The 12,231-nt window shown below is 33.7% G+C and overlaps 1 protein-coding gene across 2 annotated transcripts; it reads right to left on the bottom strand.

Moving 5' to 3' along the window:
• Positions 1-440: 440 nt before the first annotated feature.
• On the bottom strand, positions 441-10,856 carry LOC133292458 (protein PSK SIMULATOR 1-like). Of its 2 annotated transcripts, none has more exons than XM_061490867.1 (12): positions 10,074-10,856; positions 6,547-6,872; positions 6,367-6,459; positions 6,158-6,248; positions 5,025-5,118; positions 3,411-3,508; positions 3,119-3,188; positions 2,365-2,468; positions 1,923-2,039; positions 1,643-1,719; positions 1,446-1,490; positions 441-1,334 (listed from the first exon to the last, which is right to left on the bottom strand). In XM_061490867.1, the coding sequence occupies exons 1-12, from the start codon at positions 10,341-10,343 to the stop codon at positions 833-835; spliced, it is 1,887 nt and encodes a 628-aa protein (XP_061346851.1). In that variant the 5' UTR covers positions 10,344-10,856; the 3' UTR covers positions 441-832. The 2 variants fall into 2 exon arrangements, with proteins under 2 accessions (XP_061346851.1, XP_061346852.1); XM_061490868.1 differs by having other exon boundaries at positions 442-1,334; positions 10,108-10,213.
• Between the last annotated feature and the right edge of the window lie 1,375 nt (positions 10,857-12,231).

Below are 12,231 nucleotides of genomic sequence, written 5' to 3'. Positions count from 1 at the left end.
TACACTTTGTTCAATGATTTTGTTTTGTCATATCTTAGCATGATCAAATTATTTTTCCTACGACATAACTCTTATTTATCTTAAAAAATAATACCCAAAAATAAAACATTAAAAAACCACTTCACATAGTAAGTTTTTAAGAAAATCACATTCTATATAACGAGAAGAAAAGAATATTTTATTCTTTCTATTTGGTAATTAGTATCCATCTTTATTTGTTCTTTTAAGGTAAAAAGGACTGGCTTAATATCCATATTTCAGAAAATTCAATCTCGAAGGTTTATCTTTTCATTTATAAGCAAATCTTGCACTCAACTTCATGGAAATCGATAGTGCAATGCTACCTATATCACATAAGGCGTCAACCACTTTTCTTTATCCAACAATGATTCTATTTTCCCATTGACATGGACTCCGATCTATTGCAGCATGATCTACATTTGAGAAAAACAATTACTAGATTCAGCATTGCCAATGGCCATAGGCAAGGTAACCAAACCAACAATTATACATGCAACGCAAAACTATCATAGGTACCATATCCTCATTGTCTATACACTCTCAAGAACAAAAAACAGAATCCACCCCGTTTCAATACCCTTGGTACCATAATAAAGACAATATCTACATAATGGTGCAGAATAGCACTTCACCAAAACAATGCACCCTAATGAAGCTAAGTGAATCCAAGGTGCCAAAATTTGGCATTCAACACTTGCAGCATGAATATTGTGGTATATTTACACAAAAAGAGTCAGTCCCATTCTTCTTTCCGTCCACATCTTGCTACTATCCTTTCATTTCTTCAAAGGTACTCGAGAATAGAAGCAAATTATCTGGCCACATCTAGTCTGTCAATAACATCCAATGCTCTCTTTTTGTCAATACCAAAATCAATCACAGGAAGCTTAGACAAAATTCTATTAAAAGATAATTCCTTGCTTCTACTTGTTGATGAATAACTGCTACTCTTGGTCAATCTGCTGTTATCTGTCAAGCCAGTCTTCACACTGTCAAAGTCCAAGCTTTTACTTATCCTTCTGACGCGAATTTTATTACTTACATCCTGCAACATGTTCTGCTCATCAGTTGTTAGCAATGGAAGTAGGGAATTTGTAGATTGTTGAACTGTCTTTTGCAGGGAAATGCCAACAGGTGGCTTGATGGTAGACCTCATTTCGCCACCATTGCTGCCAGCTTGACTTTTGATGGCTAAGCGATGAAGCCATAAGAGAAGTTCTAGTATATAATTTTCAACTTTGTCCTTATCTGCATGGTGAAATGTTTCAATCCGCATTACATCAGTCTTCACGGTCTTCTTATTTAGCTCGGAGCTGCAAGAACCAAACAAGTATTTAACAACTGAAAGTGGGAATAAAAAAAGAAAAAAATGGAAAAGCATGCAAGTTTAGATTTCAAAAAAGCAGCAGCAGATTGTTACTTACCCAGTGTTTGCCCACTCCCCTACCCAACCAAAACCATGATGCGCTCTGATTCAATTTTAGAGCAACCAACCAAAAGAAAAAGAATAAACAGTTAGTGTATATAGAAAGTAAATAAACTGATGCTAATAAAAAGTTTCTCAAATAGGCAGTAAAGGAAATATTTGAAATATATATGATATGTTATATACACATCTTACTTGGCTGTGTTTGTGGCAATTGGAACTAGCCAATGTAATGTTTTCTCCATCTCTTGTTTAATTTCTGCTACATTGAGCTGCAGGAAACAGACAGCAACCACAAGGAAAAAGCACAACATAATTAAAAAACTAAATTAATATAGGATATTTTCTACATTGGTTGAAAGTTGAAGGCAGAAGAGAAACAATATAAATTTTACAGACCAGCATTTTATCTCTCTCTCTCTCTCTAATTTTTAACAGCAGTAATAGGAGAAAGTACCAGCAGAAAAGATCATACCTCTTTTACAACATGAAAGTTTGGTAATTTGGAACGCAAAGTTGATTTTACATTAGGAGGCAAGCTCTGATATAATGAATCCCTAGTATTTGCAGGCATAGAACTGGATCTGGCAACCTGACAGCATCAACACGGGCAAAGTACAATGCTCTTCAGTGCATAAGCTTAATCACACATGGTAGTTAGCGGACATTATTTAAACAACAATGAAGTAGTAAACAGGAACTACAGTGTGATTCGGCCACAAACAAATCATATACCATTTATCAAGTGGTCAAGAATAAATGTACAACCTCATCAAAGCTCTTGAATGAAATAAACAGTGGTCTACTTCCCTATTCCTTTAGTTGATTTTTATTGAAACTTAAAAGATACTGATAAAGCATACTGTTTTGCACTAAACCAAGTTATGAAATAAATATAATAAAGAAGAAACACTTACTAGAGTATCAATTTGGAGCACTATATTTGCATAATGCAAAGCAAGGCCTGCAGGACCCAATCTTTGGCGATTACTGTTGGTTTGAATCAAAGGTTTACGGCCATCTGTGGGATACCCATGGACAAACACCATTTTAGTTACAAAGCAAAATACAGCTTTTATTACAACTTGATTTGAAGAGTAATATGAAAAGAATAAAACCAGATAACTTTCCCTCCCAGCCTCCTCCCCTCCCCCGCCCCTGCCCCACTTTCCCTCTCTTCTTTTTCTTCCCTTCAAATTTAAATTTTTTCCAAGAACTACAAAATAAGGTTGTAAAAAATCAATTCAACCCAAAAGCTTAAGCTGTTTAGTGAGGCTATATTAATGATTTTATATATCTCTAACACGCCCCCTCACATGAAAGCCCATTAGGCTTAAAGGGTGGATGATGCATTAGGCCCAACCTATCTATGCTAAGAAATTCCACAAAGAAAATGTGGGACGACGAGGATTGAACCCGTGACATGAGGCTCTGATACCATGTAAAGAATCAATACAACCTAAAAGCTTAAGCTGTTAGGTGAGGCTATATTATTATTAATGGTTTTATATATCTCTAACAAAGGTTATCAAGGCTGAAATTTGCAGTGGCTATCAATGATGTCAACTAAGTTGCAATATTGATAACTGATAATGATCCCACTAGGTGACAAAGAAGAGTATAACACAAAGTGAAGCAAGTACGATCTTAATGTCTTTATCGGGTACATACCTGCACTGCCAAAGGCTTTATTTATCTCCAAATGTAAAAAATGGACTATGTCAACAAGCTTCTCCATAACCTGTAATCCATTAGATTATGAATTAAACTCTACTTTTCTCAATTATCCACGTATTTCATCCACAAAATACCCCACCTTTACCAATAAAAAACATCTTAAAGTCTCTGTACTAGTTCTGGCATTATACATGGATAGAATACAATGAAGGGATAAAACATATTGTGTGGAGGAGACTAAGAGATGTGATAGTCACATTCATGTACAGAAGTAATATGAACTTGCCTCTTCCAAACTTCTGGACCAGAGTGACTTTTTCTTCAAATGTTTAACTTGCTTCTTTTGACTTTTAAGTTCTGCCCTCAAGATTGAAAGACTATCACCTATATGATGAAGAGAAACATTCAAGATTACGTATATAAGAAATTACCTAAAGAAATATTGCTCAATATACTGCATTCAAACTTCTAGGTCAAAATGACTTTTTCTTTAAAAATGTATTATATAAAAGAACCAACTTTCTCAAAAACTTAAGTCATTAGATGAAGACAAGAATAATTTTATTCTATATCTCTAACATGCCTTCTCACACAAGAGTCCTTTGGACTTAAAGTGCGAATAATGCATAGGTCCACCAATCTTTTGCTGAAATTCAACTTTCTATGAGAAGAATGGGGGTGGCAAAATTTGAACTCTAAACCACTTGATCAAAGAGACTCTAATATCATACCACAAATCAACTCTACTAAAAGCTAAGCTGCTAGGTGAAGAAACTTGAATGATTTTATATGACATCTCAAACAATAACAAACTCATCAATGCTCAACAAGAATACTCAGTTCCGACTCCACGAAATTCAAACAAAATATCAATGAAAACCAATTTTGGTGAATTCAAACCAATTATGCTCAACAAGAATACTCAGTTCCGGCTACATCTCACAGTTTTTATATCCATTTCAGAGTCTATGGTGAATCAATTATACTCATTACAAGTGGCGTTTAGTTTGACAGTAAACATAGTAGGGGAGTGATGATAAATCCATAAATTATCTTGAAAAGCATCAGCTAGAAACATTGTTGTAATACATGACCATAACAAGAAGTCTGAGCAATTGAACATGCAAAGTAATTCGGGCCCTCCTCTTAAGAGGTATTCACAAGAGCATGATAGCTTATGCTGACTCAACAAAGAGTCAGTTGGAGAGGGAATATTCCAGAAAGAATTCAACAGAATTCAGTTAGAAGAGTTTGGTGGAGAGGAATGGGGGATAAATAGGGGAAGTGTGAGCGGGTGAGGGACATCTGGAATTTTATGTGGGTCATGGGACTTCAGGAGAGTGTAGAGCCTCTCAGATTGTTCTATATTTTCGTTCTTTCTCTGTTTTATAGTATTATTCAGTCATTGTTGTTTCACTTGTATTTCTGAGTACTATCCGTATCAATTGTGGGTTTTTCAGTCACTGTTTTTTATCAAATCTTTGTACTGTTGAGGACTATTTCAGAAATGCTCGACCATTTTCCATTCCTTGTTGATTTCCTGTAATTTCATACAGTTCTTGGTGGAGGTTGTATCACAAAGCAATCAACATAATTTACGTAGATCTTGAACCATGCAATCAATTACACCTTTTCAGTATAACCACAACGAAATAGTAGATAATGCTACCCTAGATCTTTCTCCAGCTTTTCAGAATCATTTGTGTGTTCAATGAGTCTTGTTCAAGTTCCACACATACTCTTCACCCTCTAAATGATTATTCTATCAAAAATTTACAATACCAACGTTAATCTTCTCTTATGAATTAAAACTCTTTAGAGTTTTTTGGATTTTATGTCAATAATTGCTTGTTACATTCAGGAGTTGCATATTATGTCATAGATAGTACTCTTCAATTACCGCTTTGAGCTGCGCCTGAATTATCCTCCTCCTCACGCTTATGCTGATAATCTTGTTCAAATCTATCCAAAGCATGTAACTCATGATATAATTCCTGAGGCCATAAAAAATTGATTTTCCAATTTCTTTTAGATGTAAATCCCACAAAAAATAATAATAATAATAATAATAATAAAATACAAAGTTCAATAAAATGCAAATGCAGAGCAACAAAATCACTGTATACAGATACTTTATAAAGCCCTTGGCCGCACCCAAGAAAAGACAATAGAAAACATTGAAGATAAATTTTTCACAAAAACTTATGGTGCTGACAGACAGTAGCATGTTGAAACTGAGTTCCTTTCCTATGCCACAAAATGAGTAAGAACATATGAGCAGATACTACACAATGAGCAATAAATACAATTCCTCCCACCTCAAATTATCTTATAAATCTATCAACTTATAAATAAGAATATATAATACTTTAGGAAATTATTTATGAGGTAGTGTATTCCTTCATTAAGAATCAATTTGTACATATTAAATCATCACAGGAAGAAAGTACAGACAAATATCACATTTGTTTCATTCCATAATATTCATGTCATTATGAAGTAGTACTGATACATATTCAATGTCAGGTTTATTAGATTACAAGCTTTACCTCAGGGTCATGATAGAAATTACAATACTCCCAGATTACTACAGAGCTAAAAGTAGTTGAACTTGAATGCAGCAATCCCAATTAATTTTGAATATAAAGCATGATGCATATAAGAGATAACAAGTAGGATATAGAGAAAATGGGAGAGAGAAATACAATTGATATGTAACACAGTTTAAGGAAAGCACTGAAACATCTTTCAATCAATTTCCTCAATAGTACATCTTTGTGAAAATGTTTAAAAAAATTATTTTTGGTTAAAAAAATATTTTCACTCTTGGAACAATTAATTACTCAACTATTTAAAAATATTCAAAGAGTGGTTAATGAGTATCCATTTATTGATTGAATTAACCACTTGAGTGTTGTTCTATTTTTACCAAAAACTCTTTAAAAGAAAATTCACTGCATTGTTTCAGCTTCAAAAGTAACTACCAGTTCAGGAGCAACAGTGAATATTACTTTAGTAAACGAGTACACTCACAGCGGTAAACTGAACCAAAGTCATCAATTGCTGCATCATTAATTCTGCCTCATCCTTTGATTGTCTTTGAGAACTGTGTTCTCTGCTAATTCTAAAATTTACAATAAAAAAGACTGGTCAGAATGAAACGTGAAAGGCTAATTTTTTTATTTATTTTTTTTAAGAAAGACTAAAAACTTAGCCAATTGAGTGAATACAATTCATATTACTTCTCAAAGTAACGGTCCAAGTTGTGCCACTGAGGATCCTTTGAACGATTTCCAAAACGAATCACCTCATCAGAAAAGACTTTCAACTCCTCTCTGGAAACATAAACCAAAAAACACGTATAGTTGGCATTTCATAGCGTCATGGCATTTTGTAGGAGTTTGACTTAATCCAATAGTTACCTCTTGTCTGCAGCAACAATCCTTAGAAGTTCATCCATATCTTTTGATACTAAATCTTGCACAGCCTCTAACGGAAGCACCTCTTCTTTTAGGTGTTTAATACTTTTTGTTGAAAGAGATTCCATAAGACTAAAACCCTTGACAATAGTGTTTGCAACCTCAAATGCTAAGATACCAATTTCATTCCCCTTCGTTGCAACTCCATACACAAACCCACTGCTAGCATTTAAATTTGTCATGCTGCTCCCAAGAGTGTCCAAAACAGATACTGCCTTATCAAATCCGACAGTACCAGCTCTGCCCAGGCGTAAACTCACCTCTGACACCTGAAATAGAAATTAGAAAGATCTTAGTTGATATCTTCATTTTTCTACTATGATAGTCTACTTGTCCCCCTTCTCTTTCATGAGAGCTTAGCGTGTTCTACTTAAACTAAAGGGACATAATAATAAACAGTATGCACGTTTGGCAGTGGTAAATTCGAATATCAGGGGAAGAAAATGTAAATGCAGCAAAACATCAAAGCAGATTTGACCAGTATAATGATGAAGGGAAAGATGAAGAATATGATGTCCAAACAGAAGAAGGAAATTAACGTAAACCAATTCAGTGGACTTGTCCATGGATTCATTATCTTTAGGGCATTAGTTACTCAAACTCGTAGTTTTTCTTCGTATTCCCCTGGGTACTCCTTGTAAGATTTTTTTATATAGTCATGCATTTCATGATCTTCAATTATTTTTTCCTCTAAATTTGGAAAAATAAACCATTTCCCATTAAACCCCAACTAGCAAGGGTCGGGTGAGGGCAAGATCATGAACAAGAACTGGAACCAAGAAAGAATCTCAAAAGATCGTCAAGTTCTCAATATTTAAAATTCAATAATAAAGATGAAATCCCTAAGATGGACAATATGCCTTATTCAGGCAAAGTAATCAACAATAATAATGCTAGGACCAGAAAATATAAGCTAGGACTCCAGTGAATATAAACTGGGACAATTAATCTATCCAGAAATAATATATCCCAAGACCATACAACTAAGTACAGAAATTCCAAGTTTATAGTATATAAAACCTAGAGCTCGCTAATTCCGAAATTATAAATACATCCACCAATCTTAAACATTACATCCTCGTACTGCATTTCTCTCCTCATGTTGGAGAAAACTCATTCTCAATTTGAAATAATAAACATAATGAGCATAAACCACTCCCCATTAAACCCCAACTAGCAAGGGTAGGGGCAATTCAAAATAAGGATGAAACAAAAAAAATGTAACAGGTGGTAGTGGAATAACCAACAACGAAAATTATTAAGTGACAGAAAAGTGCAACAAATGATGGCAGCAACAAAAATGGCAACAGATGGTGGAAGAAGCAACAACAGAATCACTTTTGGATTCCCAAGCTTTTTAGAAATTACAAGATCAATGGTTTGCTAATAATATTATCTTAAAAAGCAAAAACACTACCAAGACCAACCTACATAATGTGTTTCTAAACTTGATATATTCGTTCGCAACATGCTTTTTGAGATGAGTGACTGTGAGCAAATGGAATGATGAAGTTTGACTCTATTACTAAACTGAAAAAGGGAAAGAACAGTTAAAACACGAAGGAATCTCAACAAACACTCAAATACTCGATATTTATATTCAATAACATCGACATCACCTTTATCCTAAGAGCAAGAATAGTTAAAACGAAGAAGAATCTCAAAAAAAACTCAGATACTCTATTTATATTCAATAACATCAACATCATAATTATCCCAAACTAATTAGGGTCAATGAACCCAAATAAAAGCAAGAACACATTGAAAGAAAAGAAATAACAAAAATAATATATATTTATATAATAAAATAAATAATTAAAAACATAGAAAACATTTAACCCTTCACAACGCCAATAGCTTTCCACCACTCCATTCTAAGACAAACTAAACTCTAATATATTTCCCACTTTATTAAGTCTTGTTTTAATACTTTCCTTCAAGTAAGTTTTGGCCAACCTCTTCCTTTCTTTATGTCATGCTCTTGGTAGCAAACTTCTTCTTTTACCAGAGCATCCATGGGTATTCTAAGAATATGCCCAAACCATCTCAATCTATATTCTCTTATCTTTTCTTCCACCAATACTACTTCAATTTTTCGTCGAATATCTTCATTTTTTATTTTATCCACCCTAGTATGACTATACAACCACTTTAACATTCTTATTTCTGCTACTCCCATTCTATGCTCATGAGTGAAATCCCCAGGCCCGATTATTGGCCTCATAGTCTGCTCAAACAATCTCTACACTAACAAGGACAAGCAACCTAACCTTACGATTCAAGTATATACAAAATAGGATACGGAAATAAGATATCCAAGATCCAGACAACACGATTCTCAAGTTCGTAATTACTAATAATTAAATAGTACATCCCCATTTACAAACCATTTTCCAAAATTATATATGCATAACAAGTTATTACAAGAGGTATAACTATTATCTTCTCATATCATATCAGCATGCACCTTTAGTCATTTTTTTTAGTTTCCACTAGCAAGAAGCCTTTCTAATCACCCAACTTATAACTAGCTCAGAAATGTGATTATAATGGATTTCACTTGCCTATATCAACTCCCTACCCATGATAAAGAATTGCTGAGGATTATGCTCTAGCAGCTACTGATGCCACTAATTTCTGAAAATTTTCTCCAAAAGAAATTTAATAATTCCTTTATATATTGTCGAGAAATCATTCGAAACAGTTTTGGACTTATGATATATCATGATTTATACATTTACGATGAAGAAACATTTTAAATTTTTGAATCACGTGGGCGATAACCATGCACACATGAAAACATGAAAAAGAAAAAATATATCTATCACACCAAAGGCCTCCATGAGTCACAGGTAGTCAAATAGATAAACCCCCCCCCCCCCCCCCAAACTTCAATTTAGTAGGTTGTGCAACAAGAATTCCCATGTAAGTATGTAAACATGACCTTGATAAAGATACCATGTCTGCCCCTTCTCTAACCACTTAATCTCTTTATTCACTCCATCTTGTAAGAACTTAATTTCCATCTCCTTTCTGCAACCCAGTTGAAATTTTTTCCTTTCTTCACCGAGCACATCAAGTACTAGAATGTTTGAAATTATTCATCACAGAACAATATATAGTGTCTCCATTCCAAAACATCAAAAACCGATCCTTGCATAAATTCCTTTCCCTAAAAGCCATCTTTTCAAATAGAATCAAATACTTTACACAGTCATAGATTAACCAAATTTCCATTGCCAACAACATCATCTCAATCAATCACTTACAGCTAGGAATAAATTCAATAATAAAAAAAAAAATCAAAACATGTATTTTAGGACAACTATACTTTCACCCTCGATCTATCTAACCCAATCCATCACCAATTATAACATGTTTCATAGGTATACCGAGTTTGTCTGAGATTACTGATTGATTAGTTCATAGATTAAGCACAGAAACAGAATGTTACAAAACAAAAAACAAACCTTTGCCACAGCAGTTTGCCTTGATCTTACTGACCTAGACTTGTTGTGAAAAGAATCGTTAAAGCGTGGGATGCCATCATAGAAATCATCAGGACTAGTCCCTTCATCTGGCTCATGCTTTTTCTTGTCCATTCTCTCCCCTGCACTTGTCAACTCACTAGGCACGGTGGCCTCATAGTTCTTACCATCAGATTTATGAATATCAGAATGTCCATCAGTCTTGGCAAACACCTTGTCACCTTTCACAGACTTCGAACAAAGACCCCCCATATCAAAATATTTTCAATCTTAAAGAGAAAAAAGAAAAGAAAAATTATCTAGTGGCAGCTCAGTTCATCCAAATCAAGAACTAACATAGAACACCCTTTTTGTTTTGTTGTGCTGAATAAAGTAATAACAGTGAGGTGGTAACTGAAGGGGAAAGAATAGGTGGAACTTTGAGACAGGGAAGAACGGAAGGGAAGAGGGAGGGAGGAAGGGTGTTGTGGGATTGAGACAAAGATTGAAAATTTGGAAAGAAAAAGTCCAAACTCAAATCCCGATTGGTTGGCAAGAATATATATATAATAAGAATAAGAATAATGATGGGGTGGAATGGAACAGAGGAAAATCATAGTTTTTATGAGAATAGAAAAAGAAATGGGATTATGATAATAATGTTGTTATGTTTATTATGACAATGGAAGAGACATGAGGCGGCGCGTCTGGTAGGTTAAGCAGTGAGCAGGAAGCAAACGCTACTCTCTCTCTCTCTCTGATTACTGCCAACACGGGAACTGGTCATGTTCAACCTTCTCCACCGCTGACCAACCCCACTACGTCATTTTTTCACTTTGTTAGGTACATATATATTTTTTATTTTTTATAAGAATTTTTGGAAAAAAAAATTATCTTGTTTTTATTTTTAAAGCTTTAAAAAATAAAAATTGATATTTTTATAATTTAATATAAATATGTGAATAAAAATAAAAAATAAAAATTTGTTAATGTCTTGAGCTTTTCACAATAATAAATGTTTTAAAGTGTGAAGATCGGTTTGAGTCTATAACCAGTAAAGAGGTTAAATGTTGCCCGTTGCTATACGTATGAGTTTAAGGATCCTAATATAGACAGTTATTATCTCTGCAATAGAAAAAAATGTGTTAATGGTGTATTCTCTGTGAGGAAAGGTGCAATCCAATGAGTGAGTTCTTACTGCGTATGATATTATTTCTTAGAGTTTAACTATTTGCATATGCTTAGTTTCCAAAAAACTATTTGCATATGCATGTGAAATGTCTTATATAAGTGGTAATGAGATTGATGAATCTTGGCAAGTTAGATGGTTTTTTTTATCCTTTTGCCGCTTTTTAAATTTAAAATTATCATTTTTCCCTTCCTAAACTATGCTCCAATTTGTCATTGTTTGACTGTTAAGTAAACCTAATAATTTATTACAACATCCATTTAATTGATTAAATTACTTAATCGATTACACTAGTATATTGTAATCAATTACATCAACGAACTCAGGCATATAAAATTTTTTCCACTAGAATTTTTTATCGAATGAGTTTCTATAGTCATATACTCGTAATACTTGACTTAAGGACAAGCTTTGTGGTATCATAAAACATATTTGCATTATAGATTTTGTTGATTGTATCAAAGGCACGTCGCTTGAGGCCATCAAACTACCTAGCATTGCCATTGACAATGAGTTTGGTGGTCAAATCAGTCTGACGGTTGTCAGGTAGCCTGAAACTCGAAAAGAGTAGTAGCGAGTTTAATGTGGCACAAAATTTGAAATATTTTACCGTAAAATTTCAAAAGGTCATAATTTTTGACTCAGATGTCCAAATCATGTGTTTTTTTTTTATTCCATACAACTTTCTGAGAGCTAACGCCGGCAAATTCGTAGGGGATTTGTAAAAAAAAATTCCAAAAAAAAGCTTTTTTGTGCTTTATTGGCGTATTTTATCTGTGTGAATAATGTTATTTATATTTTTACTTTCTAACATTAAAAAATAATCCTTCAAGATTTTGTCATTACGTAGATCTCAACAGTCATGTGGAATTAAAAAAAAAAATCACTTGATTCGGACCTTCGAGCTAAAAGTTATGGTCTTTCGAAATTTTATGATAAATTTGAGTCATGTAATCAATTACAAGGACCTTG

This window comes from Gastrolobium bilobum, unplaced genomic scaffold (assembly GCF_033153095.1).
Source record: "Gastrolobium bilobum isolate Gb01-03AN ecotype WA unplaced genomic scaffold, APGP_CSIRO_Gbil_v1 utg8085, whole genome shotgun sequence".
In the NCBI taxonomy this organism is placed as follows: domain Eukaryota; kingdom Viridiplantae; phylum Streptophyta; class Magnoliopsida; order Fabales; family Fabaceae; genus Gastrolobium; species Gastrolobium bilobum.
The sequence above is the reverse complement of the archived record's forward strand: the minus strand, read 5'-3'. Positions and strand labels throughout refer to the sequence as shown.